This window comes from Dermacentor albipictus, chromosome 10 (genome assembly GCF_038994185.2).
Source record: "Dermacentor albipictus isolate Rhodes 1998 colony chromosome 10, USDA_Dalb.pri_finalv2, whole genome shotgun sequence".
In the NCBI taxonomy this organism is placed as follows: Eukaryota; Metazoa; Arthropoda; class Arachnida; order Ixodida; family Ixodidae; genus Dermacentor; species Dermacentor albipictus.
The window spans coordinates 76,356,633-76,377,517 of record NC_091830.1 but is presented as its reverse complement, the minus strand read 5'-3'; the positions used below and the strand labels follow the sequence as shown (position 1 = coordinate 76,377,517).

At 48.8% G+C, this 20,885-nt stretch overlaps 1 protein-coding gene across 1 annotated transcript; it reads right to left on the bottom strand.

Moving 5' to 3' along the window:
* Positions 1-227: 227 nt before the first annotated feature.
* LOC135898005 (uncharacterized) lies at positions 228-13,683 on the bottom strand. Its single transcript, XM_065426719.1, has 3 exons — positions 12,636-13,683; positions 1,482-2,412; positions 228-684 (listed from the first exon to the last, which is right to left on the bottom strand). The coding sequence occupies exons 1-3, from the start codon at positions 13,529-13,531 to the stop codon at positions 277-279; spliced, it is 2,235 nt and encodes a 744-aa protein (XP_065282791.1). The 5' UTR covers positions 13,532-13,683; the 3' UTR covers positions 228-276.
* Between the last annotated feature and the right edge of the window lie 7,202 nt (positions 13,684-20,885).

Below are 20,885 nucleotides of genomic sequence, written 5' to 3'. Positions count from 1 at the left end.
CTGGGTATGCGGGGTTCGAAAATCCTTTGGCCGGAAGGACGTCCGACACCGGATTTCCTGTGTCACGGGCTCCTTAACGCTATCGCGATGATAGCAATAACCATATGAGTCTATATAGTCGTCAATGTGGTCATCCCACCACAACTTCGCTGGTTAACTCTTTAACAGAGTATAAGGGCACTAAATATTGTACAATTTTATTTTTTGGGTGCCACTTGTACCCAGACTGAGCAAATTTCCGCTCAGTAGATTGCTAAGTGTTTTATTTACGGTGTGCTAATCGCATTCAAAAGCCCATGCGCAGTTTTGATTAACCGACACCGGATCAATGTTGACAACGTCCCTTATCTTCAGGAAACGGCGAATGTGTAGCCATGAGTTGTGGTCAATGTCGGTGAGCTGCCGCCTGGCACCGGAATGACGAAGGCACTCCACCCTCTCCTTGACGACGCCTGCGATTCTCATAAACTCATCAAGGCTACAGTTTTGCACACGCAGAAGAGCGCTGCTGATCATCTTCTTGGCGTCGGTCTTTGTGACGTCAGCACCTTCCATCACCATTTCGAGGAGACGTGGGTAGTCGTGCATCGGCTCGATGGCATCCGCGCCGTCCAAGGCATCTTGCTGACCTAGCACGAATTGTGAAGCAGTTGAGAGAGAGGAGGCATTCCTTCTGGTCGCTTGCTGCATCAAAAAAGAAAACACGTCATGGTTAAAGTAGACAAAACTTGCGATAAGTCTGAAGCGGTCTAAATTTCTGAATTGTTTGATAGTGCATGCAGGAGGAAGGCCGCACACCATTTCCCAATAATAAAGAAATAGCTATGTTTCAAACAGCCAACGTACCGTCTACAACTTAGCTTTACTTATTTTGTAGCTGTAGTGATCTCGGAAATTGTAAAAAAGAAGTCAAAGTAACGGGACTGAAGCATTCCGAGTAGAACTAAGAATGAAAATGCAGAAATACGCATGCAGAGCAATATCAAAGACAACGTATATTTTCTGCGCAGAAATAATATATACTGGTGGAGAAATTGCAATCTCTTAACGCAACAGCTTTGCTCGCTGTTCTTTTTAAGGCGAAGCTTTCTTTGCTTCAGCACCATGTGTTTCGCAGTGCTCCATTGGTATATCTCGCATAATAGCGTTGCGTGCTCACCGCAGCTTCGGTGGCTTGTTTCGCAAGACTTACTTGTATCCTCGAATGGTTTTGTGATGCCTTCACTACGTTATTGATTTCATTTTCTAAAAGCCGCAAAAGCTGCGCATATTACTGCGATTTGTGCCGCTTATGGTGCAGTCCGTTGTCAAAAATTATCTGTTTGCGAAGTCAGCAAAAGTTTGAACAGACCGCTACTCTATGGTACCCTATGGTAATACTCCCAACTCTTCTGCAAACTATATTTGTTCGCTGTTTTCCGTAAAATAACATTTTTCTCTGCTCTGGAACGAAGGAAACAGCCGTTGTCACTGTGCCATACCAGGATGTCTGCAAGTGCGATGTTCTTGAAGTTGAATGCTTCCTTTAACGCACCGGGGCTGCGCTCAAAACCACTTTGCAGCTCTTTACAATACTTGCCAGGCCTGGTATAACCACAACAAACCGGAGTCATGGTGAATTCGGTGAGGCTGAGACTCTTCCTAGCACCATGTGCGAGAACATTCAAGTCGTCATTGGACAGCAGCACGCCTTTGATGCTGATTTTGACAAGTTTGAGGTTGGAGGCCAGCGACGACACAAGTTCCGCCCGCACATCCGTACGCTCCTTTTCTGATAAGACAGCCAGAACGCCGTTCAGGTTTATGTCGACATCAGTGAGCACAGCCGCGTTCCGTAGGCATGCCGCCAAGGCAGATAATTCGTCGCGACTGAATGTGTTGCACTTAACCAGCAGTGACGTTACGTTACTCGAGCTGCCAACCGCTTCCAGAGTCAAGATAACTGGCTGCGGGTCAACACGTCCGCGGGAAACGAACCGCCCCACCGTTACGGCCACGCTGCTGATTTGCGGGCATTTCAGCAGATGGATTGCGTTCGTGTGCTCATAGTGTCCTTTGATGAAAACTAGACCGTTCAGACCTCGTGCTCGAATAGTTTCCGAGATCCTGTCGAGCCCATCGATGAAGGGCAAAGTGTCGACTTCCACCAACCGCAGAGAATCACTGTTGGCGATTGCGTCGAAGAAAGTGTGGCACTCTGCTTCACCGAAGGCCTTCAAGTCGACGCGCAGCTGCTTGAGGGGTGACTTCGATTCTTGCAAGGCAGTGTGCCAGGACTTCATGCATTGCGTGGCTTCAGGACTTGCATTGTGGACACCGAGATGGGAATGTGTATCCGTCCAAGGCAACCTCAGGCTGCGTAGTTTGGCGCTCCGACGGGCCACTTCGGCGAAGAGGGCGAACGTAGGTACGCTGGAAACACATGGAAAAGACATTTCAGTTGAATGAACATTGACTTCAAGTAAACAAACGCAAGAACTAATGAACATTTGCACTCCAATGTAAGTTTGTGCTAAAAACTGAAATTAAATTTCTTAACCGGTAAATGACCTGCACCTAACGCTATCTACAAAGGATATTTTCGGTCCCTCAACCATCCGCTATGTCTGAGGTCCACGTCTCTGGAGGTCTCAGTGCGGGCCGGTTAACATTGATGAGTGAACATCAGCCGTCCTTTTGAACGTAGTTAGCCTTCCGGTGTTTCCTAGATATACTTTGTGGCGCAAAATACATTTCTTGCAAAGGGACAGAAGAAAGAAAGACTTTCACTGTCTTCCTTTCTTCTGTCCCTTTTCATGAAATGTATTTTGTGCCACAAAGTATACCTAGGAAATCTAAGCACCAACTTTCCCAAGAGAAGTCATTTTGGAATATCTTCCGGTGTTGTTTAACCCAGATCATGCGTCTCAATGTCATTGACCGTGACCTTCGGCGCTCACAAAAGCGCCGGTACCTCGCAGATACCGCTCTTGCGGTGGCTTAGCGAAGGAGCAGTTGGAGGGGCCATAGCGGACCACCATTCAGCGACACCAATGGTCACTCTGGTGCAGTTAGGCTGTGCGTCCATCGCTCCCAAGATTGCACGGTAGCGAAGGTCTACTTCCGCACTCCCATTCTCACTGAGACTGTCGGTATAGTGGTGAACGTGGCCGTCTCCTATTCATGCGTCTTATAGGCGTTGGGGCATTCCAATACTTTCTCTGCGGCTGATGATTTGATAAGGTGAGAAAAAAAGTCGGTGGGTCGCCCGAAAAGCGGATCATCTATTGCGATAGTAATTAGTAAAAAGCTATAGGACGTAAGCATAATAGTTCTATCGGCTGCGTAATCATGGGAACATTCGATTACTAACTGAATGAAGCAAGCACGGTGCCAGCGCGCACAAGCAAGCATGGGGCCGTATAACGTAAAACTATTCCAATATGTTTTTATTCCAATCTCTTGGCGTAAAATTTGCGTAGCCACCGACGCAAGCATCTGGCGGTCACCTGCAGGGTTGTCTGAACAAACCAAATAAATGCTCCCCTCGTTCATAGGAGGCCACTTTTGTTTGCTTGAAAAACGAATAACATTGCTTTCACTGAGCGGCTTCTCTTATCTAATTGGCTTACAAGAGGCGAGGAGCAAGCTCAAGTTGAAAGGGATTCGATGGGGCCGAGCCACTGCACTGAATATCGATAACCGGATGAAGAGGGAGGTGCCGGCGTCTGCAATTGATCCGATTTCTCTCACTTAGCTTGAGGTGGCTCGTCGACAATCGCGGCGGCGTGTAACGGAAGCTTAAGAATGACGCTAAAACGGATCCTCAGCAAAGAAGAGTTGGCAGAACGAGATCGTAAACGTGCCGAAAATGCTCGAAACTGTACAGGGCCAAGCAAAAAGTGTTATTACACGCAAGTAAATTCATGCTCTCCGGCAGGTGCGTGATTCCAGTGCCTGAGCGATCGGCGACAGCCATCTTTTATTCCTTTCGGAACGGGTCAGCATGCGGCTATTCAGAAGAAAATTCAGTTTTGTTCGGCATATTAATGCATCTCTACCACGTACGCGTCATTTTGACGCGGTAAGTTTTTGCGTTTTGTGAGGTCGCGTGAGAGGCAGGTGAAGTGGGTGGAGCCCGAAAACTTTTGACCAACAGCTGAGGGCTAATGGCAAAAAGGCGCCGAATCCGAAATAACTATTTTTGCTTTGTTCGGTCAAATTATGTATAATCAGTGTGTACACTTCATATCAGATGGGCAGCTATCGTGGTTTTCGTGACGTCGCGTGACAGACAGGTGAAGCGGGGGTGGTCCAAAAAAGTTTTTGACCAATCACGGTGGGATGATTGCAGAATTGGAACAGAAAAGTTTGGAATAGTTTTACATTATAGTGCTCATGGACATATCACACTCGGTGAGGGCGGACACTTGCTTTCATAACACTACTGCGAGCAAGCGCGGCAGCAGCAGCGAGCGAAGTGACCTTCGTGCCGTCTATCGGTTCAATGCAAGAGCGGCTAGAACACAGCGCGCACAAAGGTAGCAGCCGTCTGCAGTCACCTTTCAAGATACGGCGCACGAGACCGTGCAAAGTAAGCACTCGTTTGCGGAGTCAAAGTCCTCCCCCATCTCCTCTTGCTACACGTGCCCCACAATTTCCTCCATATATGGCGCGCGAGAATGAGTCGCGATAGCCAGGCAGTCGCCGAGCCCAAGTGTACACAAGTGCAGCAAAAAAAGATTGGGAAACCTTCACTGTTATTGCGAGCGTGGGCCTGGTAAGGCGGAAAATACTCAAAAAGAGAAAAGTGGAGGCGACGCCACCTTGAAGGTTCTCGCCATGATAGGAATTTTAAAGCTAAAGCTTTACTACGCCAGCCAGCGAGCCATTTCGTCTCTTCGCGCCGTATGCCATATGTAGGCACCCGTATGCCGTATGCCGTGGCCGACGAACGACCTTGAGCCGCCGTTGCCTAGCAACGCCGCAGCCGCGCTCCCACAGATGGCGTCGCCGACGATGCCGCTGTCGTCGCCGCTCGCTCCACCATGTGCTCCGCTGGGGTAGAGGGAGAGAAGGCGTCACCTAGCGTGGGGTATATATATATATATATATATATATATATATATATATATATATATATATATATATATATATCCGCTTCGCCTTAGTGTATTTAGTCGTTATGGAGAGCGCGAAAAGGACGCAACAACCACAGAACGAAGCGAGGAAGAGAAAACGCGCTCCAGAGACGCCAGAAGAACGCGCCGCACGACTCGAGAAGCGTCGTAACGAAGATGCGGCTAGAAGAAGTCGTGCCACGTCCCGGATTGACTCGTCAATTGCGGAAGAGACCGCTTTGAGTTTTCGAGAGCGTCGGAATGAGACGCTGCGTAGACGTTACCTAGTCGTTACCTAGCCTAGTCGTTACCTGAAGAGTGTGTCTTGTCGTGTCTATACAATAGAGCTAAACCAAACGCTTAACCACAAGCTAACACCCCAAGCGTAGCCATGCAGCTCTTGCTTTCGCAATTCAACTACGGTTAACCAGAGCTAAACCACAGGCAATTTTTGACGTCGTCTACTCTGGTACATGAATCTTTCTGTATATAAAAATACACCATCTTGCATTGTAAGGGAGTCACAGGGTGGCCACAGGGTCGGGGTGCGTGACGTCACACCGACATGTGACTTCTGCGACCATGTCGCCTAAATATGCCTGGGTTATTTTACAGATATTGCCGCTGATTACAAGCTACGTCAGTGCAAGCAACGGAACAACTGCTTTTTTGCTGGAAACGCCGGCTGACCTTCAAGAGAACAGCGTCACCCCGTGGTATCATCCAGCCACAGGGACGTAACCGACAGCCTGGAACCATATAAAGCGTGTCCTGCAGCCGACAACCTTCTGTGGGAGTGGCAGCGCTGGAGCGACCATGTCGCCTAAATATGCAGGGGTTATTTTACAGGTTCGTTACCGTGGTAGCACCATGTTCGTTACTATACTTACGTATCACGTTTTCGTTCAAATGATCCTTGCATTATTGTGCTGTCACTCCCAATGAAGCATCGTGAAATTTTGAGTATGTTATGGTTGCATTTTGAAATTTTGTTTCCGGAGATGTGGAAACTAACCCGGGTCCTATTGTTGAGGAAATGCTTAACGAAGTATTAGCCAACCAAACAAAAGCAGAGGCTATAGGCTTATAAGCCTTGAAGATAAAGTCGATAACCTCAAAGATGTGTGCATTAAGGTACAAGATCTTGAAAGTACAGTACAGTACAGATCTTGAGTGGACGATCAGAAACCAACAAGAAAGGATAACTGACTTAGAAGACAGATCGAGGCGGAATAACGTCATAGTTTACGGCGCCAAGGAAAGCGCGAAAGAAACACGTGACGATATTGAACGCCAAGTATTAAAAGACATTTTTTTGGAACCGCCTTGATGTTGTCGTGTCGTCAGTAGAACGAATTCACAGGCTTGTGAAGAAGAAAGATCACTGGGATCGGCCAGACATCAAGAAGCTTTATAACTTCAAGGAAAAGGTAGCTCTCTTCAAGAATTGCCATAAACTGAAAGGCTGAAAAGTACGAATTTCTGATTATTACTCGCCGGAAACACTCGAAAAGCGAACACACTTTTGGGAAACGGCTAAGGCCGACAAAAGTCGAGGAACCAAAGGACTGATAGGCCAAACCCATGGATAACACGAGATATTATTCCCTTCAAGCAAGCTAAAATAACAACTCGTCCGACTCAAAGACCGCCTCGGAAAAGAAATATTTCCGAGCGCCATCTACAACATTTTTTGCCAGGACTGCCAGCCGTGCTACGTAGGCGAGATGGAGAACTTTAAAAGACGGCTACAGATGCACCGCAGTGATGTAGCCAAAGGACACATGGTTTCCAACGCTTTGGCAGAGCATCACGAAAAGAGTGGACACAGTATTAACTGGCATTCGACTTCTATCATCAAAGCAGAGAAAAAATTATCATCCCGATTGCTCCTTGGATCATTCTGCATACAATCTACTACTAACCCAATAAACTGGATAAAGGGACCTCTCCCTGAGTTGTACGCAAGCCCATTGCGTCTTCCGACACATATATAATGAAGACCATCATGCATTCGTTCATTGTGAACAAGGCACCCGCATAGGGCGCCGAAACGTCAATCTGTGGCTTTGAATTTTTTCAGTAGGCAAGTGTGCGTTTATTCAGCCATGCTCTTTCCTAGCCAAACGAGTTTTCGGCAAATCCTACATTTCACTGCTCTTTGCGAAAAGCATGGACGGTCCGCCGTAACGAAGATTCGACAGTTTGCGTCCCTCAAGTCGAAGTTGGCATCTTTTCAATGCCACCTACAGTTCAACCTGCGCTGTAAGGCCCACAGCATCATCCCGAAGTCACTTCGCCCACCCCTCTTGGTTCGTACGCCGTTTGGAAAGCTTGTTATCTCACGCGGCGAGAAGCTCCTTCTACAAGCACGCATCCTTGAAACGAAGGCTACCATAGAGCGCTTGGAGAATGATGTTTTCTTTCGCCAACGCACGCTTGAGCGCACCGCTCCCACGGAATTCCACGAGATATTACTCTACTCTAGTGGAACAGCTACGGCGACTCGACAGAAAAGAGAAAGGTGCCAGGAAAAGAAGGTTTCGCGTCTGCTGGACAAATGTCAGCCGCCTGACAACCAAGCTGGTGTTTGCAACTTGTCGTCACACCACCTTGATACCGCTGAGCTTCATCCACTAAGCCGCGGCCTGAATTTCAACATTGGTACCACGCCAAGTACGCGGAAGATGGCTTGTGCAGTTGAGGAGGCAGTACGCTAAGTCGAGCCTTCTCTGCAAAATGAAGGTCGTACTCGCGCTGTTGGGGATCTTTCAAAGCTTCGTAATGCTAGGACCTCAAGTGTATCGTATCGCGTCTGACACGTGTGCTATGCGTGATAAGCTGAGGGGGCGTATTCTCACTTCTCTGTATATCGTCGCATGACCATCTGAGGGGCATTGACCCATTTTACTGTATAAAACAACTGCTCAATAAATCCCGGGCACTCGTGCTCTGGCAACCAAAAGCATGGGGCCATGCTGATACACTCAAGTATCAGCCACTTCGATAAACTAGCCATGAAAAGACTGCAACAAAGCCATTGTCATCTTGCCTGTGAACAAGGGGAATGTCGCGGTTGTCATGAATCGGGATGACTACGTTTTGAAGACGACGGAGCATCTTCAGGACCTGACCACGTATTCGAAGGCCAAACGAGACCACACAAGAAAGACGGAGTCAGAACTTCAGAAGCTACTGACTGACGCTTTCAAGTTTGTGCACCCCAAAAAGAAGCATCTGTATAACCACTTGCTGTGTCACAACGGCTCAGCTGCTGCAATATACGGCCTCCCCAAGGTTCACAAACCTAATGTCCCGCTGCGGCCTATAGTAGACTACACTCGCTCTCCGTTGCACCGTCTCTCTGCCTATCTTCACGGTGTGCTCCGACCCCTCGTTGGACGAATGCCGACGTGCATAAAGAACTCCGCTGATTTTGTCGACAAGGTCAGGAACGTGACTTTAAACAACAAAGACGTTATGGTTTCCGTTGATGTTAAGTCTATGTTCACACGCATACCTGTGGATCATGCTGTTGACTGCTGCCGAAAAGCACTGTAAAACGACACATCTCTGCCTCCGCGTACCCCATTCGAAGTGGACGACGTGTGCCGCCTCTTGTATTTTTGCTTACGCAACACATATTTTTCGTTTAATGGATCATTTTACAGGCAGGTGTTTGGAACGGCAATGGGAGCATCTGTGTCAGTGTTATGTGCCAGCATTGCTTTCGAATTTCTCGAATATAAAGCCTTCACGACCTTCCAGCCCGCTCCAAAATTCTTCCTGCGGTATGTCGACGACTGTTTTTCCATTATCCGCCGCAAAGACGTCGTACCTTTTCTGCAGTACCCGAGCTCTTTCCAAAGCGCAATAGAATTCACCCATGAAAAAGTTAATGGTCGCTTGGCTTTCCTTGAAGTTGAAGTCATGCACACTGCATCCGGCCTTTCCACAAGTGTTTATCGAAAGCCTGCCCACACAGGGAAATATCTACTCTTGGATTCGGCCCATCCCCTTGGCCAAAACCGACCTGTTGCCTCGACATTGTTCACCCGTGCATTCCGATTGTGCTCGACTACTGACGCACGCAGAGCTGAGTTGAAGAGAGTGACGCAGGATTTGGTCAGCAATGGCTACCCCGGCCAGTATATAAAGACTGAATAAAGGCGTGCAGCTGAACGCCCTGTAAGGCCGGTGAGAACAAGAAAACGGGCGTATCTCCCCTATGCACCAGGCGTGAGCAAGTCAATGTGAAGAATTTTCAAAGATAATGATGTACAAATATACCACGTCCCTTCAAACAAGCCGCCTCGAAAAAAGAAAAAAAAGACCACCTCGAAAAAGAAAAAAATCCGGGCGTCATCTACAAAATTCCTTGCCGGGACTGCCAGGCGTGCTACGTAGGTGAGACGGGGAACTTAAAGGCTAAAGCAGCACCGCTGTGATGTAGCCAAAGGACACACGGTTTCCGGCCCCCTGGCAGAGCATCATGAAAAGACTGGACACAGTATTAACTGGAACTCGGCTTCTATCATTGAAAGAGAGAAAAAATTGTCCCGATTGCTCCATGAATTATTCCGCATACAATCTACTACTACCACGATAAACCGGGTAAGCGTATCTCTCCCTGAGTTGTACGCAAGCCTATTACGTCTTCCGACACATATATCATAAAGACCATCATGCATTCGTTCATTGTGAATAAGGTACCCGTATAGGGCGCCGAAACGTCAATCTGTGGTTTTAAATTTTTTCAGTTAGCGAGTGTAGGTTTATTCCGCCATGTTCTTTCCTCGCCAAACGAGTTTTTGTCAAACCCTATATTTCACGAGATATTACTCATATAAAATGGCGACTGCGCCGTGCACGTCAGAGAATTCAAAGAGATGTGACAGCTATCAGTAACCTCAGTGCGCAAGTCCGTATCGAGTTAAAGAAAGCAAAAAGCTTTCTCTTTTCCAATACGTTGACCAAATATATGCAAGAATCGCCGCAGAAATTTTGGAGGTACATGTCGAGGAGTAGAGACACAATCGAAACCGTTCTTGTAGATGGTATGTCGTGTTCTCAACACTCCCTCTGTGCTGAAGCGTTCAACAAGTGCTTCTGCTCTGTATTCACTTCAAAGGATGATAGCACTGTCGTAAAACTCTCGGACATGAATCTTTCCGACAAATATATTATCACGAAGGAAGGTATAATTGCCGCCTTGCTAAAACTAGACGACAAAAAGTCACCGAGTCCGGGTAAGATTACAAACACTTTTCTTAAAGTTATTCTGAGTTTGTGGCCTGCTGTCTCGATAAGCTTTTTGGTTATCGCTTCATAGTGGTATTATACCTACTCGCTGGCTGATGGCAAGGGTAAAACCAATTTTCGAATCTGGAAGCAAGCTTGCCATGGGGAATTATCGCCCAATTTCTATTATGTGCACAATACGCAAGTCCTGGAACACATAATTGATAAGGAGTTATTTCAGTACATAGGAAATCTTTTTTTTTCGTTTTGTTTAGTAAGCAGCATGGCTTTCGAAGAGCTCTATGGGCTGTGACCCAACTGTTTGAAACTATCCACAGCTTTGGTGAGGCAGGGAACTCGAAAGCGCAAGTTGACGTAATTTCAATTGATTTGTCAAAGGCATTTGATAAGGTCTGTCACAGGAAGCTTATCAGCAAGCTTTATGGCTCTGGGGTCAACGAACAAATTATAAACTGGATTCAAGCGTACTTCTCCAATACACTGGAATTTCTTGAAATTAATTGTCAACACTCCCAATGTTTACCCGTTTCTTTTGGTGTACCGCAAAGTCCTTTTTTGGCCCGATATTATTCTTGATTTATATTAATGATATAGCCGAGCATACAGATACTGTGTTGAGGTTCGTTTATTTGCGGACGATTGTATATTGCACCGCCCAGTGAAATCACTAGATGATACAAAATTACTGAATAAATCCTTGGAAGTAATTCACAATTGGCGGTCCAAATGGAATATGGAAAATAATTTAGACAAGAGCGCCGGTATGACTGTCTCGAACATGAAGGCGCCACTGTGTTTGTTACTTTGTAGGCGACAAACAAATAGCCCGCAATGCAAAACTAAACTATCTTAGTGTCAAATAACCTCAAGTAACCATCTCAAATAACCTCAGTTGGAAGGATCATGTAATTAACCCATGTGGATCTGCTCAGCGAAAACTTGAATTTTTGAAAAGGAAATTGGCGCATGCAACGCCTGCAGTTAAACTTAAGGCGTATACAGCCGTTGTGCGCCCTTCTTTGGAATATGCTAGCGTTATATGGGATCCTCACCAGCATTATCAGATTAACCAACTTGAACGCATTCAGAGACTTGCAGTACGGTTTATATTTTCAGCATATCGCAAGCCATAGTCCGTAACAACTTTGCTCACTAGGGCAAATTTATCAACACCGGCAACACGCAGAAAAATCGCACGACTGAAGTTTTTGTACCAGCTCTCTACTAATGAATTTAACTTAGATCAGTCGAGCTGTTTGTTACGTCCTGGCAGAGTCTCTACCCCTGTGAATCACCCTCATGTTTTTATGCCTTACAATGCCAGAATTTATGTTTTTGAATATTCTCCCCTTGTAAAGACAATTGAAGACTGAAATTCCCTTAATGTACTCATTTTTCATAGCACAATGACTCTGGAATTATTTAAACGGAAGCTGGAAATGTACCTCTCGGTATGTACTTATTTTGTTTCATTGCTTGATGTGTTGACAAAATGTGTCAATCCTCCCACTCGGTACCAGCGCGAAAAGGGCTAACAGTATTCTAAATTAAAAAAATGTTGATCTGAGGGTGCGGCGCAAATTTCCAAAAGTGCCAACAAAGATGGTGGTTTCACCGGCAGTCGCAAGAAATATCTCCTGAAACTTTGAGACAATAACCGTATTGAACAGTACCATAGCGACTAAACTGTTTTAGAATTAACTATGGGGGCCTCTGAAGCAAGCATATTTTAAAGAATTACTTAACTTTCTTGTTTTGAGTCGGAGAACCGGAACTTGTGACGACGATAAGGACGGCACATGCTAACACCGGACATTACATAGCGCAACAAAAAGAGCGTAGAACCTGCAGGACCCTATGTGTCATTATTAATTCTCCATTACCCGAAAATTGTTCGAAATCAGGGAAAGTTAAAACAACTTCTGCACTTTTAATTCCTGCCATGAAGACTACATTTTCAAAAAATACGATAACAGTACACCAAATGTCATTTATTGCAATAAAAAGTTAATTAGTACAGTAAATAAACAATTAATTTATTTTGCTGAACTCTCCACAAGGGAATGCTCGCTCCAGCTTATCAAATGCGCGATCATAGCGTACGCGTTAAATTATACGCGTCTAAATCGGAACGTTGTGGAACAGTACTCAGGGTAGCATGCACGTGTAACTGGCTGAGCGTCACGGTGTTAAGAAAGCTAAGGTCGCTTAAGAAGCGTTGCGATATCTTAGAACGGTAGAGCATATCCATAATACGATTTCACTTCTACTTACAACATTGTTGTCAAGATGATGTCTACATTCAGTTCCTCCAAAAAATTCATTTTGCAGAACGCGTCGATGAGTTTTCCCATGAGTGACCCGCTGATGAAGTGGTCGTTCGATTTGAGCGTCAATTTTCGCAGCGGACAATTTTTCTTGGCGAGGTACGTCGGGAACATTGCATTGAAGTCTCTGTCTCGGTAGGAGAACACGCAATCTCCTACGCAGAGGTCGGTGATGCTTTCGTTTTCAATGAGCGCCCGTACAAGCCAACCGACCTCAGTGCAGGGCATTAACAGCTCTCCGAGGTCGAGGGTCGACAGATAACTTATGGGAAGGTCAAATGAGCAGCGAATGACTCTGGTCGTAGTGCAGGATTCCTTCTCAAACTCGGAAGACTTCAAAGCTAGATTCTTGAGCTGCGGCAAAGATCTTATCACGTCGAACATCACAGCTGTGCCGTCAGACGCAATGAATCTTCCGCGTACAGCGAAGCTTTTCAAAGAGCGGTGTCGTTTTACTTCTGAGATCAACGATGGGCGAAGCATCAGGTTGCTGTTGAATTCCATCGCCGTGATGCAGTGGTGCTCGGCGAGTAGAAGCTCAACAAGGTCCAGTGCTCTCGCTTTGCACGAGTTTTCCTCAGAGCTGTAAAAGGCGTACCGGCAAGTGCTTGCCTCGATAGCCGCAATAAGGGCATCACCTCTGCTCTGTCCTCGCTTGTCTTCCCGAAGCTCCAGGGCAGCGCCTAGAAGTACCCTATTGATTTCCGGATGGTGCTCCAGTAACTTACAGCTCGCACCGTCCACCTTGGTGCATGGAATGTTCTGCGCGTTCCATTCGTTGCTGCTGTTGTCGAATGCATAGCTGGCGTCGATGGCATGGCTTGCATAAGGTGTCCTAGACATGATTCAGCAGTTCACTGGATGGCGAAAGGGAATACTGCCTCGTAAACGCAGTTCACTGAGACTTGGATATAGAAAGAAGTGCTGCACTATCGTGAGCACTATGGGCAGGAACAGAGGCGCGCGTGTCAGATAGCCTCGAACCCTGGTACGGCTGATACGTGGCGGCCGCCGTCGGAAACAAAGTGGAAAGGAACACGCCGTTCTAATCACTGTTGGCACTCCCACCATGCGTCTCTCTATACAAAGTGCAGAACTTCGCATTGCCAGCCCGTATTGATAAAGCTATTTGATATTGCGGTTACTGATAACTCTGTGCAACAAAGCGTAGCCAATCGCAGCACTGTTTTGAAGCGTAAACATTCGAGAGCTCGTTCCCTGGGAAATCTGCCCGTCTGTCTGGAACGTGTGACACGGTGCGCTGCATAATATAAACATCAGGTCTTTTGGGGGTGTATCTGAAGATACCTTACGTGTTGCGCACGAACGGGTGCTTCAGACACGTAAGCTCTCAAAAAAGAAAAGAAGAAAATGTGGCTGAAAAAAAATGACTCGCTTCAAGTTACTGTGCACGTAACCGTCTTATCGGCCATCGGCGGCCAATGAATCGCATTAAGTTGCCGTTGTCGACAAACGCAGGCGCGGTGGAAGTGCTAGCGGTTAGCGGAAGAGCGTCCCTCTTTCACCTATGCTTTCCACAGCGCCATCCGCGTACCGCTCTAACTCGGTTTCTAGGCTGTTTGCCACGCGTGAGCGTGTTCCCGCTCACATTGCTCACGATATTAGACAGTTTTAGTTACACGTACGTAGAGGCTTCACGTACGCAAACATGAAATGCCTACGTACCTTACGTGCACGCCATCTGAAACGCTTTTAGCTACACGTACGCGACGCACGCCAAGAGGGACCCCGTAGCTACATCTATCGGGAAATGTGAACACGGCGGTAGCCAATTCAATCCTGTCGCCGTGTTTCGATGCAAGCCGACCGCGCGTGCGCGGCCCTCTATCGCTTGTTCGTGATCTCGCGGAACTCCCACGTGAAGCTGTCTACGTGCGCAAGAAACGCACGCAAAGAAATGAATCTCACGTACGTCCGTGAGACCAGCGCGCGGCCGCTACGTTCTACGCATGCGCACTGCTGACACGTAGAAGCTCTACGTACGCAAAGCCTCTACGTACGTGGAACTAAAACTGTCTATTAGAGCAGCGTTAACGAGTAGGAGGTATGCACATGACGTCATCCACTAGGAGCGCTAGCGGCGTACGCCATTACTTGGGTATTCAGTTCGCGCTGCCTACGCGAGCACGCCTGAGTCGCCAAGCTCCAGCAATACACACGAGCACTATTTTTTTCTGACGAAAAGTATTTTTGGGACTTGGCTATCGAGTGGTGTGTCATAGGTGTACGATCGTTAGTTGAGCGAACCAGAAAAATCCCGCTATGAAAACTTAGCGGCCTTGTGGGATTGTGTCGACCCGCTCGAACTAACAGATGATGAGCTTCTGCGCGATGTCGAACTATTACCTCGCGTGGATCTCGGATATATCAAGGGTTACTTAGTGAATGAATCGAGCTTCGTGACGCGCGAGCAATTTAAAGCCGACATGTCGATGCAAGGCCGCAGTTATCTGGCGGGCGGCTGGGTGCGCCAGCCGTGACTCAAAGTGCTCGCGTAAAGTGATCGCCTTCATTGCAGAATTTACTGCGTACTGTCCACTTGCGTCTTAAAGGTAGGCTTAACGTTGCTTCACCGAAAAAAAAAGAAAACCGAGAGCGAAACACTGTGATTCCCCAGCCTTCGTGATATATTATGTTGCGTCAATTCTGCTGGTCTTTCCAAACCCGTCCTTTTTTTTTTGGCCCTCCCTTGTTCGTCAATGACAACCATTCAATGAAACGCCACTCCCACGATGGCTTGTCGTGAAATTACACGCCTAGCTGCTGGAATCACATTACACCTGCATGGCAGGCCTTGCAGAGGCATGCTCGCCCATATTTGCTGCGCTCTTTTACATTGAGGCTGTTGTGAGGACAGACAGACAGACAGAAAAACTTTATTGACAGCAAGTGAGTTTGGACTCCTCTGGGTCCCTGGACCACCGCATGGTCCCGCACTACGTTGAGACGTTCATGCTCCTTTTTTTCATGACGTCGGCAGCCCGAGCCACCGCAGTAAGCTGTGATGTCGGGTCCGTAGACGAGAGCAGGACCTCCCTGTCCTCCCAGCTTGAGATGGCGGGCTGTCCCTGCGTGGGAGGATCGGCAGGGCAGCCAAAAAGGACGTGGGAGAGTGTGGCGTGAGGGTCTCCGCATAGGGAGCATGTAGGGGAGATGCCACAGTAGTGGGATAGCAGCTGAGGGGATGGGAGAGAGCGGGTCTGGAGGCGTCTCCAGAGGATCTGTTGGGAGTGTGTCAGGGAGGGGTGGGGAGGAGGGTAAGTCCGACGGTCCAAACGGGTTATTTGCGTGAGCTCAGCAAAGCTGTGTACCCGCTCCCTCGAGAAACCCGGATTGAGGCTGTCCTGAGCCCGGCAAATTAAACCTCGGGCAAATTTGTCGGCAGCCTCGTTTCCGGGGTTCCCAGAGTGAGCCGGCACCCACCGGAGCTCAACACTGCGTGGTAAATTCTGGGTGGGGGTGTTCAACAAGTTCCAGGCAGGGTTGTGAATTCTGCCTCTGGCAAAGTTGGACAAAGAAATCTTTGAATCGCTAAAGATGTATTCAGCATCCGAAAGGGCAAGGGCTAAGGTGATGGCGGTCTCCTCTGCTTCCTCAGGTGTAGGGCCCGAGGGAAGCTGGTGAGTTAGGGGTCGGGGTAAGGTTGCGTTGTAAGCAACTGCTACAGGTTCATGCGTTGTACATGCGGCGTCTACCCAGATGGCTTTCTCGACTTGTACGTAATACTTATGGAGGGCATTTGCGCGAGCTACGCGGCGAGAGATGTGATACTGGGGATGGACGTTTCGAGGAAGGGGTTTCACTACAAGGGGTGTATGAATGTGTCGAGGAATGGCCATAAGGGTTGACTGATTAGCGGTTATGTTGATGCGAAGGGAGGCGAGGATGTGGCGGCCAGTGGCGCTCACGGCAAGTCTTAAATACTGCGCCTGAAGGTGCGCCTCAACAAGTTCAAGAAGCGTGTTATGCATGCCTAGTGCAAGGAGTTTGGCTGTGCTAGTAATGCGAGGTAGGTTGAGGGCTGCCTTAGTTGCAAGGCGGATCATGGCGTTCACGCGCTCGGTTTCCGTGCAGTTCAGCTTGAGATATGGAGTGGCGTACAGAATACGGCTAAGCGTAAAAGCATGTACAACTTTCATGTTGTCTGCTTCGTCTAAACCCTGGTGCAGGGAAGATACGCGGCGTAGAAGCTGCAACACTGATTGCGTGGAAGCCTTGAGTGTTTTAAGGGTATGGTCATTGCGTCCAGAATCCTGCAGTTAGAGGCCAAGGATGGGCAGGGTGGGAGTGATGGGGATGGGGGATCCTTGTAAAGTGATTTGGATGGGTGATTTAGCGACAGATTTTCGTCTAATTAGGAGGAGCGCGGACTTATAGGGGGAACATTCGAGTCCAATAGATGATACGTGAGCGGAGATCGTGTCGACCGCTAATTGTAGAGTTTCCTCAATTTCCCCGTCTGAGCCATGAGTAGTCCATGCGGTAATATCATCAGCGTACAGAGTATATGCTTTAGGTGGGGGATGAGATTGAGCTTCTGGGCTAAGGGGATGAGAGCAATGTTAAATAGAAGGGGGGAGAGCACCGCGCCTTGCTGGGTTCCAAATTGACCGAGTGTATAAGAGGGTGTGCTGAACTGATCAATGTGCAAGGAGGCAGTGCGGCCAGAGAGGAAGGCGCGAACGTAGTTGTAGGTCTTAGGGCCTACCTGTAGTTCCTGCAGTTCCCGTAAGATGGCAGCGTGTCGAATTCTGTCAAATGCCTTAATGAGGTCAACCGCCAGGATGGCTTTAGTAAGATGGGGGATGGTATCATCAAGCACATCGTGCGTAATTTGAAGTAGGGCATCCTGCGCAGATAGATGCGCACTAAAGCCAACCATACTGTGGGGGAAAAGGTTATTTTCTTCCATGTACGTTGTCAGTCGGGCAAGGATTACGTGCTCAAAGGTCTTGCCGAGACAAGATGTAAGAGAAATGGGGCTGATGTTCTCGTGGGTGATGGGCTTGTGGGGTTTTGGGATAAATATAATTTTTCCATGCTTCCAGGAGGCAGGGAGGGTACCTGCCTCCCAGCACTCGTTAAAGTAGGTAACGAGGTGAGATATGGAGTCATCATCAAGATTTCGGATGGCAGCATTCGTAATTTGATCTTCCCCGGGTGTGGTATTGCGCAATTTCAATAGGGCAGCGCGAAATTCAGATTCTGTAATAGGAGCGTCAAGCTGTGGTTGGGGTGAGCCCGTGTACTCGGGATGTTTGCAAGGAGGACCTGGGGTGGTATAGGTGCATTTCACCTTCGAGAGGAAGGCGTCGGTGTCCTGCCGATGGTTATGAGTGAGGCGGCGAATGCTGAGACGCGTCTGAGTTTTAGATTGCGTGGGATCGAGCATATGGCGTAACAGGAGCCAAGCGCGGGTTGTGGAGAGACTGCCTCGGAGGCCGTCACAAACCTGAGCCCGGTTAGCTTTGCAAAGAGTGGCACTATAGTGTTCTGTTTGGGATTGAAGCTGGTTGAGTTTGAGATTTAGTTTCCTGTTGTGCTTTTGAGTTCTCCACCTTCGCGTTATGTTCTCTTGAGCTTCAAGAAGGTGGCCGAGCTTACTATCGATAACGGGGGTGTCTGGGGTAGTATCGAGCGTTTGGGTATGTTGGCGAATGTCTTTCTGTAACTGAGTAGTCCAGGTGTCTAGGTCGAAGGGGCCCTGTGCTGGCTGCGCTTGCCTAAATTTACGGAGCTGATCCCAATTAGTGTGCCTAGCGGTAAATTTGCACTGAGGTCGGCGATAGTTCACCGCTATGCGAATCAGGTGGTGGTCGCTGCCTAGTGTGGCTTGCGTTTCTTCCCACTGTAGGTGAGCCAAGTTTCTACCAAGCGTGAGGTCTGGGCTAGTATCGGCAGCAACACTGTTACCAACCCGCGTAGGTAGGCTAAAATCATTAAAGACGGTCAGGTGAAGTGCGGATGAAGGTGAAGTGTGCCTATGTGGTTGGTGCGGCGATAGCCCCAGTACACGTGAGCGCAGTTAAAGTCACCGGCAACCAGTAGGGGGTTTGATCCGGCCATTTGGGTTAAGGATTTGAGGAGTGGAGCAAGTAGGTGAATCGGCTGTCGTGGGAGAAGATAGCAGTTAAGCATGAACAGGGGAGATTGTGCAGGGGTGTGGGGTAAAATTTCGATGAAGGTGTGACCAATAGGGGAGGTAACGTCAAGGTGCAAGGTGTTACAAGGTGTTATGACGTATGACGTATGACGTATGACAATGCAAGGTGTTACAGACGTATGTAACCACCCGAGGAAGATCAGTGGAGTCAGAGGGGATAACAGCGTATCCTGGCAGTTGCCTGCAAACATTGGCATCCTGGATAGCGATAATGTCTGGTGGGGACAAAGAATTGGCGATAATCTGCTGCAGAGGGTCGCGCTTTCGCCGAAAGCCCCTGCAATTCCATTGAATAATTTGTAAGGAATTATGGTGCCTCGGAGGAGCCATGTTGAAGGGTGGCGGGGCGAAGGAGGAGTGCAGAAGGTGGGACTGCGGGAGGAGAGGCCGCTGAGAGTCCAGATATAAGGTTAGCTAAACGCTCCTCAACCTTGGCCATGATGCTAGATATGACCCTATCTATTATACCGGTAATGGTAGCTTCAATCCTAGTCTGGCACTGTGCGGTGACCTGCGCAGTAATGCGCTCTGTGAACTTGGATTCTAGGTTTTGGGCGAGGTCCTGAAATTTGGCTTCCAGGTCTATAGGTTGGACTGGGCTCTCATCAGGCCTCCTCTTTTTCGGAGGAGGTTGGTCGGACGGGGTGGATGAAGAAGATGGGGATGGTGGAGTGGGGGGTAGAGCAGGGGTGGAGGTTGAGAGGGCTGCCTTGAGCTGCCTTACCTCATCCCGCAGAGCCTTCACGTCCGTGTCCTGGGAGGTCATGATGTTCGTCTTGGCAACCTTGGAAGCCCATGTAGAGGTAGACGGGAGGGTCGTGCTAAGCGGGGGAAAGTCCTTGTTGGTAGGGAACTTTGTCTTCTGGGGCGGTGGGCTAAGTCGTTTGGTGGCGGCATTTCTTGCCTTGCACGAGCCGGTGCCCATGAGGTGCTGCCCCCCCACAGAGAATGCAGATCGGGATGCAGGAGGGAACATCTTGCGGCTCATGCTTGTCCCCGCACCGCGGGCAGAGGCCACTCTTGGGGTGGGGGCACACGTCGTATCTGTGGCCCGGTCGACGACAGTTTGTGCACGCGTCTGGACTTCCCTTGTACGTCGTGCATCTATGCACTACACTCATGTAGCGTATGGTGTGAGGGACTGGGCCATGCCGAAATGTGATCAATATGGAAATGGTCCTACCCATTCTGAGGGCTGCGATGATATCAGCTTCCGGGTTGCGAGTCTGGAGGTCTTGTAGCATCTCTTCCGGTGTTTCCGCCCAGTAGGCTTGCGAGATGACTCCGCACGCAGCAGCGGGCGGCGGTGCGATGTAGGCGGCGACGGAGTAACTGGTTTCTTGCAGGACCACTTCCTTGATTTGGACGAGGTGAAGGGCCGTTGACTCGTGAGGTGTAGCGACCGTGAAGGTGTTATTCGTCGGGTGAATCCGGAGGTGAAACTCTCCTAGGTCCTGGTCAGCGGCGGTGACTCGCAGAGCTTTCATGAGTGGCTGCGCCATGGCTCCGTTCAAAGCGAGGCCTTCTCTTGGTCGGAAGACTACCCTTATAGTGCCGGGAGGGAGTGAAGCAAGTTGCTTACTTCGCAATGCGATTGCGTGCGGCACGCGCAGCTGTTGTTGTTGAGCACGGTATGTCAGCTTGAAGGTCGCAGGGGCAGTGTCGGCCGGAGCACCAACGGTGGGTGCGGCAGGCTTATCTCGAACAGGGGCTGCATGAGGAGGCGCAACCAGCGTTTCCGGGTTTGGTTTGCCTCCTGTTTGATCCGCACCGATAGCACCGGCTGTTGGAATCCCACCGCTGCCACCAGATGTTGGAACCTCAGTGCTGACACCCGTTGTTGCAACCGGACCGTTGGCGCCCGTGGTTGCAAATGGGTCGCAAGCCCCAAGGGTAGCGTTGGCCTGGCGGCCTGGGGCACACTGGAAGCATCCGAAGGTCCCAGTAAAGCATGAGGCGAGTGCTAACAGAACAACTTGTTTATTCTAGCATCGCAAAGAGCGGGCGGTCAGG

Excerpts from the sequence above, each read along its gene's own strand:
- LOC135898005 (XM_065426719.1), bottom strand. The coding sequence starts at position 13,531 with ATGTCTAGGACACCTTATGCAAGCCATGCCATCGACGCCAGCTATGCA. Across the intron at positions 2,413-12,635 it reads ATCATCTTGACAACAATGTT|CGTACCTACGTTCGCCCTCT; the intron begins GTAAGTAGAAGT and ends ATGTGTTTCCAG. Across the intron at positions 685-1,481 it reads TCGCACTTGCAGACATCCTG|CAAGCGACCAGAAGGAATGC; the intron begins GTATGGCACAGT and ends TTTTTGATGCAG.